General features: G+C 57.8%; 1 protein-coding gene across 3 annotated transcripts in view; it reads left to right on the top strand.

Annotated features, from left to right (window-relative positions):
* PAX7 (paired box 7) overlaps nt 1–17,799 on the top strand; it is a 107,083-nt gene that overhangs the window by 78,930 nt on the left and 10,354 nt on the right. For all 3 annotated transcript variants that reach the window (XM_027522152.1, XM_027522151.1, XM_027522153.1), the window contains exon 8: nt 17,182–17,428. In XM_027522152.1, the coding sequence (XP_027377953.1) occupies nt 17,182–17,428 (247 nt within the window). The remainder of the gene's footprint in view (nt 1–17,181; nt 17,429–17,799) is intronic.

Raw genomic sequence — 17,799 nt, 5'->3', positions numbered from 1 at the left:
CTGCACTCCTTCCCGGGGTAGCGCTTTTGCCTCTGGATGCTAACTTTCTGGATTCTGCTCTCTCCCTAAGCAAGAACCAGGTTTTTCTGGGGGCCTGTGCTAAGCACAGAGCCTGGCGCGTGGCGGGGTCCGGTAAACCCGGGTGGAGCTGCACTGGACGCTGGGCATCCATCCGGGTTTGCCTGTCTCTGTGACCCCTGCCTTCAGAGGCTTTCCAGTTAGTTTGGCAATAGTCGAGCGGGCAAAACAAGAGCCAGAAGCCCCCAGAGAGGAAGGGATGCCCCAGACGAGGGGGAGCGGTGGCGGGAAAGCGTCTGTGGCCCCCGCACTCACCGAACAAGCACACGCCTTCCTCAGCCGCCAGGCTGGGCTGGACGGACCACCACCTTCCTTGGCTCCCCAGTCCACCGTGGAAATCCAGGAGGTGACAAGAGGTCAGATTATGTAACCTGAGCGCAAAAGGGAACCTTCACAATCCCATCCTAAGCCCCCAGGGCTGTCTGGTCTGTTTGGGACAGGGAGAGCCCCCGGGTCCCAGGTGATGCAGGAAGGGGGTGCTGGGCAGAGTTGAGGGGAGGCAACCTGTCGTCTAAGGAAATGGCAACCCACTCCAGTATTCTTGCCTGGAGAATGCCAGGGATGGGGGAGCCCGGTGGGCTACTGTCACACAGTGTCGGACACAACTGAAGCGACTTAGCAGCAGCAGCAGCAGAAACCCTCATCTTGGGGGTACAGGCAGGATCTGGTTTTGGCAAGTTGGAGAGCGGCTTCTTGGAAGGGTAGCAGATTCAATTAGTAGTTCCCAAAGCTGTGCATCAGAATGATTGGGAATGCCTGTTAAAAATAGAAATTCCCAGGCTCCACCCTGATAGATCAATTGTTGTTGTTCGGTTGCTTGGTCATGTCTGACTCTGCGACCCCATGGAGTGCAGCACACCAGGATTCCCTGTCCTTCACCATCTCCTGGAGCCTTGCTCAAACCCATGTCCATTGAGTCAGTGATGCCATCCAACCATCTCATCCTCTGTCGCCCCCTTCTCCTCCCGCCTTCAATCTTTCCCAGCATCAGGGTCTTTTGCGATGAGTTGGCTCTTTGCATCAGGTGGTCAAAGTATTGGAGCTTCAGCTTCAGCATCAGTCCTTCCAGTGAATATTCAGGGCTGATTTCCTTTAGGATGGACTGGTTTGATCACCTTGCAGTCCAAGGGGGACAGGAGTCTATATTTTAAAGAAGGCACTGTCCGAGGCAGCTGTTGTGAGGTTTGGCACATCCTGAGCAGTGGATTAGGGAGCCTTCACCTTGTCAACCTCTCGTCAGCACCTTGACCCCCAGGCCCCCTTCTTTAGGAAGTGACTCAGGGGCAGGACTGAGACCCCTCTCAGCAGTCTCCAGGATAGGCGACTGCCTTGAAGTAATTAACCCACCGGTACCTTTTACGATAGACACGTGCTATAGCGCTACACACTTGTCACTGCCTAGAAAGACTCGGGAATTAGCCGGACTTTTCCTAGGGCACAGTGAGCGTGGCCATGCCCAGATCCTTTCAGATCTGATCAGTGGACAGCGTATGCAGTCAAGTTGCATGGGCAATCCCCACTTTGGCACAAAACCCTGGGAAGCCTTTTCGAGCACACTGAACAGGGAGACCCATCACTTCCCCAGCTCCTGTCCCTCCACCCTGCTGGGCTGCTGGGGGCCAGCAGAGAGCATGAGAGCTCAGTGTGAGGCTGACGCTCCTGCTAGACGGGGGTCTGACCTGCGGCACCAGAGGATTAAGGTCCTATGAGAACACTGGCAAGCATCTTACACAAAAAGTGTGCATCCAGGCCGAAATTGAGACGTGACGCCCCGGGGCAGAAGTTCCTGAGCTTTCCCCCGGGGGCTGCCTTCTCCTCCCCATCACACATAACACCCATCCCCACCCCTGACTCCCCCGGGCGTCCTTCCCTGAACGCCCTGGATGCTGACTCCACCCCCAGCCAACTCCAGTCTCCCTCTCTAAGCCTCTGTCCCAGCTGAGGTCCCACTCTGCTTTGACCCCCAAAGAAATGGGGTTTTCTTCCAGCACCTTTATACAGTCCTCAATAATGACAAGAAATCCCCCTTCTGTTCAGAAGCAGAGGGGTCAGTGATGTGCTTCCACCCCCGTTAACTGTTTGGTCCTCACTGAGCTCTGAGGGCCCAGAATTGTCATGCCCATCTTGCAGACTCGGAGAGGCAAAGCTCAAGGTCAGCAGCAAAGGACAGTGTCGGAATTCAAAAGCCCGGTCCGCCCGATCCCAGAGATTAAATTCTTCCCTCCATGCCAGGCTGTCAGAGCAGAACTCTTGCCTCTCCAGGTCTGCTCTGCACCTTGACAAGCTCCCAGGGGATTCCCACGTGCAGGCAAGTTTGAGAAGCACTGACCGAAATGACCGTGTTGTGCCTTCCCAGCTCTCAGATGCCTCCTGAGCTTCTGGAGTGACTCAGAATGGTCCACCCCGGGCGGCAGAGGAAGGGGACAGGAAGGGGCTTTGGAGGAAAAGCTGCCAAAACCCCTCAGGGGAAGAAGCAGGGGAGGTTGGCTGAGGGTTCCTCCAGCCCGGGCGGACAACCTGCTGGACCAGGTTCAAACCTCGCCTTCCGACCTGGTAACCTCGACTCTGGCACGCTGAGCTCCAGGGCTGATTAAAGGGCGCTGCCTGCTGGAGGTGTGTGGCACAGGGGCGAGGAAGTGGACAGACCCTTAGAGAGGATCGGGGTGTGAGATGCTGATGGAGAGAGGGGAGGTGGGTTTGGCTAGGCAGGCAGGATGGTCGGGAAGAGGGAGGAGGGGAGGCTGAGGGAGGGAGGTGGGAAGACGGTAAGAGAATCTGGGGGAGACGAGTACAGAGGAATAGAAACGGGAAGAGAGACGCCTGGAGACAGAGAGAGAAAAAGAAAAGGAGAAAGAATAGCACGGACAGAGCTGTGCAGAGAGGGGAGAGGACGGGAAGCAGAAGGCAGAAACCAGGAGAGGCCGGGATGACGGGGAGCCAGGAGTGATGGCGTCAGAGACGCGGCTGCAGGGAGCTGAGCTCACGGAAGTGGGATGGGGCCCCGGAGCCCAGACAGGAGGGGACCCCAGAGCTGGAGGGGGCAGGTGCAGAGGGCATGCCGGAGCGCCGACCTGGCCCTGCAGCCAGACTCAGGTTTGATTCCCAGCCCTGCCACCTGCTAGCTGCGTAGCTTTGGGGAAGGAAGGCGCTGCACTTTGGGTTCCCGCATCAGGGGGTGTGGGCACCTGCCTGAGCCCAGCTGCCGTCCAGGCTCCCTCTCCCCCTCACATGGACACCGATGGGCCAGATGTCCATAGCAGGGACCTCACCCCAAGCCCCGGCCTGAGCCCCCAATGCCCCGCTCCCAGCCCTGGCTTCCTGGCCTGGCGGTGGTTGGTCTCCCAGCCCCCGGAACCAGGGGTGAAAAGTCTTGGCCTTCTGATGAGTGTTTCTCTTTAGTTCCAGATGCCACCCTGACAGGGGGCCCCCCTGTGATTAATCTCCCCGCTCCCGAGGCTGGGACCTGCCCCCACTCCCCACCCCAGAGCTGGTGGGTGTGTGGGCAGCACAGGGCCTGAGCCTTCCAGAGTCCCCATCTGGTCCTCCCTCCTCCTGGACCCGAGAGCAGGGAAGACCCTCCCTCAAGGCCACCCTTGGAGGAGCCACTTAAACTCAGACGAGCCGACTTTTCATCCAAGCTCCTGTTCTCCGGTCTCTGTGATATCCTTAACCCTGCAACCATGGTTAGGAGGTCATGTCAGCAAAGTGCCCAGAGCCCCTTGGGGCAGGGCACAGAGACCTCTGAGGGCCTGCGGGGAGGTCCCTACAGCCCCGAAGACAGAGGCACTAAAGCTGAGCCTGGGTGGAAGAACAAGTGTGGCTCTGGCAGTTACCCCAGGAGGCAACTTGACAGTCGTCGAACCATGTGGGGGCACACGGCCTCCAGGCACTTGAAGGCTCTCACGCGAGTGGCCGAGGAGGGGACTGTGGCTGGTTGGGGGTACTGCCCGGTGGCTTGGGGACGACTGTCAGAGTCGGGGACCCTTCTTGGAGACGCAGGTGGGGCTCCGATTGGTCATGGTGAATGTGAGTGCTTTAGACGATAACTCTCCAGGTGGGAGCAGAGGTTACAGCTGTGTGATCTTGGGCAAATGACTTGACCTCTCTGGGCCTCAGTTTCCTCGTCTATAAAATGTGGATCACAGCAGTGCCTGATTCGCAGGGATGTTGTGAGCAGTAGATAGGTTGACACAGGAAACGCTTAGAATGTTGCTTGGCGTGGAGTCAGCACTGAAGCCGCATTAGCTGGGATGGTTACCTTTGGAAGTGCAGTCAGCACAGAGTCGTGGAGTTGGATTGTGTTGGGAGCTGGGAAACCCACTGCATTGGCGTGCGTGCCTTAGAGGGTGGGGTGGGCACTCCATTCTGATTCCTTCCGCCACCCCCTTTTCAAACAACCCAGGGCATCGCCTTCCCAGCCCCGAGTGCCAGCCGAAAAGCTCCTATCTCATCCTGCATCTCTCCCAGCCTGGGGCCAGCAAAGAGACAACATCTCTCCATGGCCGTCCCCAGCCTCTTGTTTGTTTGGTACATCGGAGCCGTGGGCGCGTTTCTGCTAATTTTGTGGCTGCCTTTATCAAATGGGGATTCACAGGCGCTTTATCCTCGATAAGTGGATTAGTCGGTGAGCTAAACAAGATGGTGCGGGACGTGGGGGCTGCTCCGGAGAAGATATTTGTTTCTCGAAGAATGGAGCTTGCGTCCCTGCCCTGTGCAGCAAGGCAGGCAGGGCGGAGGAGTAGCTGGCGGGCCGGCCCTCTGAGCTCCTTCTCCCAGGGCAGGGGAGTGCTGACTCGTGGGAACTCGCTACAGCACGAGCAGGAAGTGGAGGGAGGTTGGGTCCCCCTGCAGAAGCAGCCTCTGGGTCCTCTGGGAAGGAGAGGGTGGGCCCCTGAGTTCCATTCCGCTGCCTGTCGCCCCAGGCCCATCTGGGGACTGTCACCTCCCTGGACAGCAGCTTTCTCGCCATCTTCCACCTTCCGACACCTTTCTCTTCCCTCCCCCCTTTCCTCCTAGCCTTTTACTTCCTTTTCATTTCTTTTCTGTCTTCCCTCAACCACCTCTAAAGGGATTTTGCTAAGTGTTGTGAATCCAGTCGTAGATGAGACATAGTCTTTGCTTTTACAGACAACCGACCATACCAAACCCAGAGGTCCCCACACATGGCAACAAGAAGCAACTCTGGGTGCGCACTGGACTTCTGGAGGTTCACTCCAAAGTCCAAAATGTGCCCCCACGAGAAGGCCCTGGGAGTGGTGTGCAACATGTCACAGACTGCTCATGATTACCTTTAAAATGCACGCTCATTTTGTCTGCTTTGCCACTGTGGAGCCATATTTACTGGCCATCATAATAAAATTAATTAGCACCAGGGCAAGTCGATGCTCCAGGAAGTTGTGCCATGTCATCTTGTGACTTGGCATGGTATGTGATGCCATGCAACAGAGTGGGTGTCGAGGCTGGGAGAGAAGCAAAGATGACTGGACGTGTGGAGTCTGGGTGACCAAGAGGCTAATGTAATCCTAGCAGATACAGGGCGTGCAGGAGGAGGACTTGGGTCCAAGTGGACGTGTGGAGGTCAAGGCTCGGGGGAGGCAGGCGGTGCCCAGGAGAGAGGTTGGGGCAGAGATGTGGATTTCAGCGGCTTCTCTCTAGAGAGACCAGGAGACGGAATGTATGTTCAGAGGGAGAGGAGGGAGAGGCTGGGAGGACGCTTGGTCCAGCTGTCCCCCTAGGTGGAGGAGGACATGGGGAGACTCAAACGTTTGCGTTTCCCTTCCATTTTTAGCATGGTGGCCAGGATCTTGCAGTCTCTGCTCTGTGCTGCGGTGCAGTCTGGTTGGAGGGGGGTGGGGAGCAGAGACTCTTCTCAGAAGGGAAGAAAAGGATGGAGCAGAGCGACCAGGGTCCCCAGCTGGTCCTTTGCAGTGCCTGTCCTCCCCAAGCTGCCTCCAGCTGAGTGTGATTTTGCTATTTATTTACATGTAATTATTGCTATGAGGTGCAGATATTAACGCTGTCAAGAGCAATTTGCTCTGACATTTTTCACTCGCTCAGTGCCCCCGCCACTCTTCGACGGAGCCCAGGGCTCTCCCCGCTCGGGCCGCTGCGCGCTCGGTGGCCCGGCCGGGAACCACCCAGCCGGCAAGGAGTGGCGTCCGTGAGCTCACCCGGCTCCTCTGCAAACTCATTAAGCTTCGAAATTGAATTTGGTCCGGGAAAGGGCTGGCTGGGCCCTGCTCCACCCAGACGAGGCTGACTCAAGGCCTCTCTGCCCTGCCCTCCTCCAAGAAAACCAGGCAGGGGCTGGTGGCAGAGGCTGGCAGAGGGCAGCTGATGAAGTGGGCAGAGGGTCGTTGTCAGAGAGGTGGGCGCGGCACAGCCACCAAGGCTCAGTTAGGGCCACTGACACCCTCTCAACCCCATCAGCTGCTCCCCCGACAAGAAAACCAGGCAGCTCTAACTTTGGGGAACATTACTGCAATTGACTGCTGTACCCCTCTAACAAAGAGGCTTCCCATGGGACCACGCAAGCTTCTTAGGCAGCCTGCAAAGAATGGTACCATGGGGTTGGGGTGGGGGCGAGGTACCGAGCTGGCCCTGCAGGAGGAAAATGCTAGAAAGAGAATCAACTTTGGAGTTAGACTTTCTGAGTTCATATCCCAGCCCACCACTTCCCGATTGTGCAGACTTGGGTGAATTTTTTAGTTTCCTTGAGCCTCAGTTTCCTGGCTGTAACACGGAAGAGCCAATACCCATATTTCATTGAACCTAACGGTTTGATGGGTGTCCTGGTGGCTCAGTGCTAAAGAATCTGCCTGCTAACGCAAGAGACACAGGTCCAGTGCCTGGGTCCAGAAGATCCCTGGAGGAGGAAATGGCAGCCCACTCCGACATTTTGGCCTGGGAAATCCCATGGACAGAGGAGCCTGGCAGGCTACAGTCCACGGGGTCGCAAAGAGTTGAATATGGCTTAGCAATTCAACAACAACAAGACAATTTGAGGCTGGCCCTTTCTTTTACTTCTCAGAAGGCCTCAAGAAATGCTTCACGCGAACCAGCATCCTGGCTGCCACGATAGGCGTAGCACGGTGCCGTGGGTGGTGAAATGCATTCCAGTTCTCCCAAGACTGAAGTCACATCATTCGACAGCTGTGCTAAGGAGTGAATGGCAGTGCTGCCCGCACCCATAGTAGGTGCTCGGCACATAGTAGGTGCTTAAGGATGGAAGGGTTGGATCAGGTTTCCTTGTGAGCCTCTGGATCACGAAGGGTTGCTTTATGTAGAAGAGAAAATTGAGGTTTGCTCCTCTTTTCATTCCCTCTTTCCGCGTTCAGGGTGTTGCTGCTCCCAGAGGGCCAGCAGGGCCTGAGCCATCAGGGCAGCGAGTCCCTAACGCATTGTGATACGTGCCAGCTTGTCTGCCCAGGCTCTAACGAGGCCTCCCTGCCACCACTCACTCCCTGCCATGGCCAATCTGCGTCCAGTCTCGGGTAATTACTGCGAGGGAGCTCCCCCACCCCGCCGGGGCGCCGAGAGCCCAAGCCACCCTGTCCCCCACCTCCTCTCCAAACCGCCCGGCCAAAGGCAGGGAGGCCCCGTCCCCCTCCCCCTTGGCCCTCCCGGCTGCCCCCGCCCCCCAGCTCAGCCAATTAGGCCCCCGACACCTGGAGCCGCTGACAAACTGCTTCTGTCACTTGCTCTCTGTCTTTCATTAGGGCTGCTGAGCAGGGGAGGGGAGGGGGAGGAGATGGCATCTTTCATGCTTAGTAAGGCCAGATACATTAATTACAAAACGGCCATTTGCCGCGTGAAAGTGTGCTAATTAAATTTATGCAATCATTATCTTTAAATAGTCATATCTTTCCCGGCGATCGGCCCCTTCCTTCTCCAACCCCGCCGCCGCTCCGAGCGGACTTGCGCTAATCCCGGCCCCCCATTATCGCGCCATCGGAGACAGTGTCTGAACCCTCCGCACCCGCTTGGCTCCAGCACCCGCCGGGGCCCAGGGCGCGGAACACGGGGCCCGCGCACCCATCCTGGCACCGAGCGCCTTCAGGCTGGGGCCAACCCGGGGTCCACCGAGGGAGGGGGAAGCCCAAGCCGGCTCCGCCCCAGCGGTATTTCTAGATGTTTCCAGAGATACAGTGTGACATCTTATTGACCAAACATTGGAAATGTGTGTGAGAGACAGAGCACTTTAGCTTCTTGGAAGGCATTCTGTGCACCCCACCCACTTTCTATGAGTACCCCCATTTATGTGCACTGCCCATGTTATATGTGTACCCCCCGTTTTCTAGACAGCCTTTAGCTAAGCCTGCAGGACCCCTGAGGTGAAGAGGGGGCTCTGACACCCACAGAGCTGAGGGGAGGGGAGGGAGCTTCCCTTTCTTTTCATCCATCCAGTCTATGCCAGGCCTTGTGCTGGGGATAAACAGAAAAGTCACTCACACATTCACAGGTGTGAATTCATGCTCACACACATTTGCACACACAGGACTCTCACACGGCATTCACACGAGCTCACAAGCACATGCACAGAACTCATACCTGTGCACGCTCCCTCACATGTACACGTGTGCACACACACGGCACTCACACACACACGCAGAGCCCTGGCTGGGCACCGCCACGCGACGGGCAGTGGGGCGACGGGCAGTGGGAATAGGACAGTGAGTGCGCCTCTAGTACCTCTTGGCCGACCCAGGGTCGAGGTTGCTCTGCGGCCAGGGCAGAAACGGGGAGCCCAGTCGGGCTGAAAGTCCTCTCTCAGAGAGGCCGTTTTTTGGCTTCCTCTGTCCGCGTGTCCCCCTCCACACAGCAGGAGGCTCTTACAGGAGGTCTTGGCTGAGTCCTCGCTCTGCAGAAATTACCCTCCCTGCTTTCCTCTCCAATCAAACAGAGCCTGACTCCTGAAGTCTTTTCGGGTCCTCTATGTTGAACTGGGCTTCCCTGGTGGCTCAGTTGGTAAAGAATCCGCCTGCAATGCGGGACACCCCGGTTCTATCCCTGTGTCGGGAAGATCCCCTGGAGAAGGGATAGACTACCCACTCCAGTATTCTGGCCTGGAGAAGCCCATGGACAGTCCATGGGGTCGCAAAGGGTCCGACAGGACTGAGCGACTCTCACGTATGTTGAGCTACCCCATGGAGGGGGAGAGAAGCCGCTGGGCTCTGGGGGCGGGGCCCGAGGTGGCACTCCATGGCCCGGCGTTCTCCGGAGCACGCGGGAGCCTCTGAGGCCTCCAGACCCCAGCGTGCGCCCTCGGAGAGGTCACCTGTGGGGCAGGCTGGACGTGTGCCCAGACACGCGGGCAGTATCCACAGCAACACTCACATGAGACTCACTTGTGCTCACACACATGCACGCAAGTACTCTCACACGACACTCACATGAGCTCACAAACACACACAGAACTCATCCCTGCACGTACTCTCATGGGGTCATGTGTGTGCATGCACGGCACTCACACACGACACAGAACACCCACATATATGTGCCCACGGATTCACAGACACACAAAATTCAAGTGTACGTACACACAGTACTTCCGTGTGAACGCACACGTGTGCATTCCCACACTGCCCTCAAACACGCAGTATCCCCACGAGGGCTGGTATAACACACACAGAGTTAAGAAGGACCCAGAATCATCTCTGGTAAACGACAACCACAGCAGTGCAGGGCCAGAGTACTGGAGCAGAAGTCGGGCTCAAGCGTTCCTGCCCCAGGGCTGTCGCTCATCCCCTAGGTTATTCTGGTTGAGAGCCTCCTGAGCCTCTGTTTCCTCGTCTGAGAAATGGGGTTAATAGTTGCACAGAATAGTCCTGAGGCTTACAGGGAGGTGGCTTTGGGAACTGTACGTTCTGTGCTTGTGCAAGAGAGTGGCCTCGCTGGAGGGCTGGGTGGGGCAACTGAGAGGGGCACCGGAGTCGGGCAGGGCAGGGGCGCCTGCCAGGGTACCAGCTCTCCCGGGTTGGGGCGGGGGGACTGCCGTGTGAGTTGTGTCTGGTGGAGGGGGTGGCGGGCTAGGGCCATAAAGCAGAGATGGAAGGAAACGAAAGGCGGGTGGGGACAGGGAGACCTGCAGGAAATCTTGTTTGGAAGCTCAAAGTCAGCACCCGAAGCCCATTACCGCTGTCCACAGGGGGCAGGGAGCGGGGAGGGGCCCCGATCCTCTTAGCCGAGAACTGAGCTCCGGAGAGGGGGGAGTGGCGGGGGGCGGCTGCCTGGGTGGGTGATTTCTCGCTTGCGCTAATCCCAGCATGGAGCTGGGGACAGGCGGCGGACGGGCGGGGTACATCTGTGATGCGTGTCTGCGCGTCCGTCGGGGGCGGGGGCGGGGGCGAACGTGGCACGGAAGCTGGCCTTAGTGAGCTGGCGGTTCAGAGGCTGCCGTGTGCGAATGTGCTCAGGTCTGTTGGCCCGTGCGCGTCTGTGCAGCGTGTGGATGGCACGGGGGCAGGCAGCTGTTCACGCGGGTCCTTCTCCGCGTGTCCGTCTTGGTCCGTCTGTGTAATGCTATGCTTATCTCAGTGTGCGTGTCTGAGTGTGTTTTGTGTGCGAGCCCGTGATTTCACCCACGTGAGTGTGGGTGTGTAGTCATATTGTGTGTGTAGCAATAATAGTGATGATCTGAGAGTGGTGATTCTCAAACTTGGCAGCCTTAGAATCACCTGGGGAACGAGCTTTTAAAAATCTCGATTCCCAGACCCTTGGGTCAACCATTCAGCGTCTCTGAGGCAGGGGTCCCCAGTCTCTGGGCTGTGGACTGGTACTTCCTGTCAGATCAGTGGAGGTGCTGGTTTAGAAATAAAGTGCACAATGAATGCAAATGCGCTTGAATCATCCTGAAACCACCCCCCTTCCTGGTCTGTGGGAAAATTGTCTTCCATGGAACTGGTCCCTGGTGCCAAAGAGGTTGGAGACCGCAGCTCTCAGGGATGGGATGTTGGCATCAGTGTTTTAGAAGACTCTGCAGGCGTTTGCATTGGGCGGCCAAGGTGAAGAATCAGCTGTCTCAGCAGACAAACCCCCGTGGGGCCACCCTGTGCCTGCTCCCCGGCCTTTAACCTGCCCCCGTGGGGTTTAGCGGGACACGGGGATGGACTCAGGGCCCTGCGGGACCAGGGCGAGTCGTGAGCCGGGCTTCCCCACCTCAGCCCCAAGCTGGGGCAGTTTGGGGCCCCAAGAGAGAAATTGCTTTGCTTCCCCGGCAAGCTGTGCCCTCACCTCCTCTGCTGGACCAGAGGGAGAGGCTGCCCCCCAAACACGCTCCTCCCAGCTCCTGTGGAAGTCAGAGGGATGAGTTAGTAAGAGGGTGGGCCAGGCAGAGGTCTAGTCGGCTCTGAGACTTGGAGACAAAAGTGTTCCGTGTGCCAAGATAGCTGGTCATTTTGGGGCCAAACTGGAGCCCGGGGCCAAAAGGAGTGACTGGTGGGGGTCCTGGGCCTGGCCACCCTGCCGCGCGTTGGCTGTGACACTCGGCCTGAGTGTTTGAGCCTCAGTTTCCCCACCTCTGAAGCCGTGGCCCGTCTCCACGGCGCCTCCCAGCTTTCCTGTGTGTATTTGGGTGCATCTGCGTGCGTGCATGCCTTGTGCAAGCGCACTGATGAGTAAGGAAGGTAGGAGGGCATACGCGAGGTGTATCAAGCCGGTTTATTGGGCTTTTGATGGAAGGCTTTTTGGCAATCTGGAGAAGCACTGAGCTGCCTCACCTTCTGGGGTTCAGGCGTGCGTCCCTGTGAATGGCGTGTGCTGTGCAGCAACGTGAGTTCTGGGCCTTGCTAGTTCTCCACTGGGACTTCAGGATTCGCCATCACTCTCTACAAGTGAGCAGGTTCAAGGACCCTCGGGGACCAAGGCAGGCCATGAACTGCCCTCCCCCTCCCAGACCATCCCCCAGAGCGGGTGTGGCCTTTCCTTGGGCAAGAAAGGCCCATCTTGCCCCTTTCCAGAGTGCAGGCAGAGTGGCGCTTCATTCAGAAAGCACCCGCTGGCTGCCATGCGCCATGGGGCAGAAGAGAGGCAAAAGACAGGGTCCCTGACAGCGAGGAGTTCCTGGATCTGCCCTCTCTCAAGCCTCAGCACACATAATCCAGTTGACAGTTGCGGGGAGAAGGAGAGGTGAGGGAGAGCTTGCATTTACCAAGAATCAGTAACGTGCCAGGTACTGGCTGAAGCATCCTATGTGAGTTTACTCATTTAATCCTTCCAATAACCCTATGGGTAGCGACAGTTATTATCACTCCCATTATACAGATGAGAAAACGGAGGTACAGAAGGTTACAGAAATTGCCCAGGGTCAGAACTAGTCAGGGGCAGAGCGTGGATGCTCATGCAGACGTCCTGGCCTCCCCGTGCTGCAGGGAGACCCCTTGGACCCCTGATTGGCTGAGTGCCCTTGGTGAACCTGCTGTCGGCCAGGGCCTCGGGCCTCGGTCTCCTGGCGTGGAGGAGATGGGGCGCTCGACCTACCGCCTGGTTGCTGGTCCTGTGGTCCTTGGCGTCAGTCTCACCTCGAGGTCCGCCGTCCTGCCCAGACGCGTCTCGGCCCCTGCCCCTCCCTGCCCGCCTGCATCCCACCACGGCCCCCACTCGCCCACCCCGAGCCGGGCCATGGAGCGCCCACGATGGTGATCGCCCTTCTAATTGCAGCCTCGCTCCCAAAGCCACGTTCGGTTATCACAGAGGGTGCAGATCTCACAGCTCAGCCTCCCCGGTCCCAGGCCCTCAGGGCCAGCTCAGGAACGGAGGGAATTAATTACATTTTCCCATCCCCTTCTTTTAAAGTAGGGGAGTGCCGGCAGGTCCCCGGGGAGGGGGCGGTGAGCAAAGGATGTGGAAGGGGGGCTGCTGCTGGGTTCCCGTGGCCCCCACCCCCCAAAACCTACAAGCCTCTCCCCAGCGGGCGGAAGGTGGGGGTGCAGGGAGGTGAGGCCGGCCCCTCATTGATTTAGTCCGGTGGAGGCTGGGACTGATTGAGAGCAGAGGGAGACCAAGGGGCCGGGGGTGGGGGGGGCAGGTGTGGGGGAGGAAGGGACGGCTGTCACTCAGCCTGACGGACAGCCCAGAGATCGGCCTTCAGATAAAACCTTACAGATGTGGAGGTCGGTATTGATTTTGAGTTAGTAACGGTAAGGTACCAAGAAGTAATACATTAGTGGAAGCAAGGTCACTGGGAAAAAGGTAAAACCCACTGGGGGAGAGGCCAGGGCATTCTTGAGGGGGGTGATGACCGCATCAGATCAGGACTTCCTCAAGTTCAAAAGTTTGCAGGCCCCAGACCTCTGGTGGGCCCCTAACTGTGGGCCAACGCTTCCTGCTTCCCTGGGCGAAGGGGGACCCGTGGGGGTCTGTCAGCCGCCCGAGACTGGCGAGGGCCGTGTAGGCCTGTGGAGCTCTGCCCTGCGGGGCTGCCGTGGGCCTCTCTCCCCATGCTCTCTGGCTCAGCTTGCTGTGGGGAGGGATCACAGCGAGGGGTGAGGAGACACGGGTTCAAGTCCCAGTCTGCCACGACCTGGCGGTGCAGTCTCAGGCACTCCTTTTCACGTCCCTGTGCCTTGATTTCCCCATCTGTAGAATGGGGGTAAAACAGCTCATTTGCCGGAGAAGTCATTCCACGCTCCACCTCTCTTTAGAGGGGTCTGACCCCATCAGTTTGGAAGCGCTCATGCATGCCTTGAGACAGGAGGCTGGACGCAGGCAAAGGCCTCTGATCCCCAGACTTCCGGGCACCCTGTAAGAGAGCGAGCAGATGCTGCACACCCCCCATTCACACCCAGCCCAGATGTGGACCTGATTTGATGTTGCAGGGCAAATCCCACTGAACAAATCCCAGTACAGGGAAAGCTCCCCGGGCCTGAGCAGATTCTGAGCTGTCTGTTAATGGCGCAGGGTCCAAGCCCCCCCAAGCCACTGGGCACCACACGAACCCCTTCTCACAGAGCATTCCCGGAAGGTTAGCATCGACCTTCTTGCTGTGTCTCAGACCTGCTAGGCGTGTTCCAGCCTTTGCACTTGCTGGCTCTTCTGCCTGGACAACTCTCTGTTCTTTCTTCCCCTGGCTGATTCTTTCTGGTCTTGCTAGTGAGGTCTTCCCTGACTACTCCACATATTTTTTCTTCCATAGCACTTATCAGTATTGGAAATTATATTATCTGTTTTCATCTTCCTACAATTGACTGACTGGCAGCTCCTGAAGGTCATGGAGCTGTTACTCTTCATTCCTGAATTTCAATGCCTGGTACAGTGTCTGGCACATATTAGGTGCTCAATAAATATTTGTTAAGTGAACATGCATGTATTTGACAGGGTTTTCTGAGCTTATAGTTTGCAGGGGGTACAGTGTAGCCACCGGGGCTGCAGTGATGGATGAAACACAATTTCATTCTGCCCTCAGAGAGCTCACAGCTGAGCCCTGTCTCCCGCCTGGCATATAATAACGCTCTGTGAAGTGTCTTATGAATGAAGGAAGGATGTCTTTAGGAAACACTATGTGGTTTGGGACAGCTGGGACAGAAAGTGCAAGGTAGGAAGGAGGCAGGGATTTGGGACAGGCAAGTGGAGGTCCAGTCCCACGGAGCTTCGCCCTGTTCATCTGGGAGGTTCCAAAGAGCCACGGGTAATTCTTGAGCAACGTGGTCAGATTTGTTGGGTGGCTGTTGCCTTGCAGGATGAGTATGGATCTAGGCACACCTTCCAGCCTGTCCTCCAAAGCATCCTCCTCTCCCCAAATACCTCCCCACTTGTCTCCTCCATCCCATCCTTGCTGGGCCTGGCATCTTGGTGGTATGTAAAGAGAAGGATTATACCAGAGGCTCATCAGAACTGACAAACCCTCATGAGAGGCTTCCCACCCCACAACGATCCTTTCAAAGAAAGAGAAATGGGAGCTGTGTGTTTTCCCTGAGCCTCTAAGTTTGTTCTTGGGGCCAGGGCTCCTTGAAGGAGGAGCAGTGTTAGCAATGAATCAGGTCTCCTAACCCCAGGGCAGTGTCAGCCTCCTGAGTGCCCCCGGCCCCACAGACCCACCAAACACACACACCCAGCAAACTCCTCAGGCCCAGGACCCCACCGCAACAGTCAGGAAAGAACAAACCCAGCTCCACCTGTGTTTCTGCCATCTCATTGGGCTGGCACCGTGCAAAGTCCCACCCAAACTTCACCAGCTGCGGTGGAGACAAAGTCCAGCCCCAGTAGGCCTGGTGCCCTTGACTTCAGCTCTGGGGGTGGGGTGAGGAAAGGACAGAGGGGTTGAGAGAAAGGCTGAGAGGTGCACGCTGGGTGCATTGCAGGAAGAGTCAGGGGAGGGAGGCTGTGCTCGTGGTATTCTTGAGGAGCCAGGCCCCCTGTGGGCCTGGGATCCCACCCCACACCCCCAGGGAACCCCCATCTGGAGTGAGAACCTCTATCATGGTCACGTGTCTAAAACCCATCCTTGAGAGTCAGACTTGACATCATCAGGCTAGAGGGGTCAAGCCCTGGCACACCCGCTGTGAGATCTGGGGAAGACGCACCTCTGGGTGGGCCTCGGTCTCTTCATCTGAGAAATGGGCGTCATGACTCCGCCCCACACGTCTCTGGAGGGCTCTGCACTGGCAGAGTCACGCCGAGTCTGTTGCTAAGAGGAGGGAAAGAGAAGGAGGATCAGAGGACCTGGGGCCGCTGATGCCTGAGCACGTCCCGGCCTGCCGGCCCCGCTCTGAGGATAGAGGTGGTCGTAGGGGTTAAAGGTTCACATGTGGAGGAGCTCAGCATCTGGCCCTGGCCTGAGGATTCCACATCGGTGCCTCCTGTCTGGAGCAGGGATGAGTCAGACCCGGGAAGGTGAAGTTTTCACAAGGTGTCCAGTCGGCCGAAAGCTCAGCGCTCCAACGTGCAAAGTCTGCTTTCTCCCCAGGGGGCGGGTGGGCGCATCAGAGAGCACACCGTGTGCCCAGCATGGGTGCCAGTGTGCCCCTTTGGCTCCATGCAGGGCAGGCTGTCAGCAAGGCGGACCTCGCCTGGGCCTGGGGTCTCCCTCCCATAAAAGGTGGCGTTACCAGGAGGTCACCAGGGTCCCCGGCAGGTCAGGTCCACAAGGACTGCTTCTCCCTCCCCTCCTCTCCTCTCTGGATTGGCCAGGTCACCCTGGCCCCTCCCCTCCCCTCCCCTGCTGCCTTTACTACCCTCTCTCCAAGAGCTGGACCCCGGGATGCCCGAGTGCCCTCCTGCGGGTACCCACAGCCCCCTGTCATGTCCCTCGTCACTCCAGATCCTGATGGTCTGACACTACTTACACCACCCCCCCCCCGCAGACCCAAACCCTCTCCCTGGGCCGAGGTCAGGAACCAGGGCTCTTCCTTCTCTGAAAACCCGGGGCCTGGCCTGAGGCTTGGAGCCATAGTCATCATCCGTCTGTGTTTGTTGAATGAATAAGTGAGCACACCAATGAACCCACACCAGGTTCTTTCAGCTGAGTTTCTAGAGACAAGCCTCACCGCGCGAACTGGGCTTGCCATCACCGATAGTGACTTCCTGTCTGCCAAACCGTGCCAAGCAGAGAAGGGGGTGATGGTCACAGACGTCTGAAGCACTTGGAAGCACCGGCCGTGTAGGGGCACAAGTTCCAAGTCGAGAGTGCAGTGGGCGTAGCATGGGACTGGGGGTGACGCTGACAGATGCAGAGCCTTGAACCCTTGTGTTGGAAGATGGGGGCGTCCCAGGCTGATGGGGAGACGCAGTTCCTGGGGGAGCTCCCTGTCCGATGGAAGAGACATAATTAGCTGGTCCATTCATTCATTCATGCACATGTGTATTCATTCAGACAGGCACAAGGTGCCCCTCAGGGCCCGGGAACAGAGAAGGGAACTGGGCCTGCCCTGCCCCCAAAGCTCTCAGTGCAGGGACGCTCCCGGGGCAGAATTTAACCAGACAAACCCCTAACCATCTTCCCACAAAGGCAAGCAAGCCAGGTAAACGGAGGATCGCAAGGCTGCAGGGCCCTCAAGGGAGACAGTCCGGCGAAGGCCGTTCAAGGCCAGCCTGGCATCGACCCTGCTCCCTGCTTGCCCCTGCGGGGGCCCCGCTCGCCCTGCCCACCCTGACACTCTCCCCCCGCAGGTGATGAGCATTCTGAGCAACCCCAGCGCGGTGCCGCCGCAGCCGCAGGCCGACTTCTCCATCTCGCCGCTGCACGGCGGCCTGGACTCCGCCACCTCCATCTCGGCCAGCTGCAGCCAGCGGGCGGACCCCATCAAGCCGGGAGACAGCCTGCCCACCTCGCAGTCGTACTGTCCGCCCACCTACAGCACCACCGGCTACAGCGTGGACCCCGTGGCTGGCTACCAGTACGGCCAGTACGGCCAGAGTGAGTGCCTGGCGCCCCGGGCGCCCTCCTCCCCTCCCTGTCCCAGCACCGCCCCCCCCCACAAGGACCTCCCACTTACTTGTAGAAAACTGTGAGGGGGTGTTGGGTGGGGGTGCCCATTACACAGGTGAGGAAACTGAGGTCCAGAAAGGCAGAACTGCTGTCCTGACATGATACAGCCCTGGACCCCTGCACGCACGCTCCTCTTGTCTTGGAGCCTGGCTGTCCCGTAGGAACATAATACGAGCCACCGGTACCATTTAAAATTTCCTCCTAGCCCCCTTTTACAAGAGGAATGATTTTTACTAACATTTTTTAGGTGACCCGGTATATCTAAAAAAGATTATCATTCCGATACGTAATCCACATGT

The sequence above is a fragment of the Bos indicus x Bos taurus genome, chromosome 2, assembly GCF_003369695.1.
Source record: "Bos indicus x Bos taurus breed Angus x Brahman F1 hybrid chromosome 2, Bos_hybrid_MaternalHap_v2.0, whole genome shotgun sequence".
NCBI lineage: Eukaryota > Metazoa > Chordata > Mammalia > Artiodactyla > Bovidae > Bos > Bos indicus x Bos taurus.
This window is presented reverse-complemented; position numbering and strand designations above follow the sequence as displayed.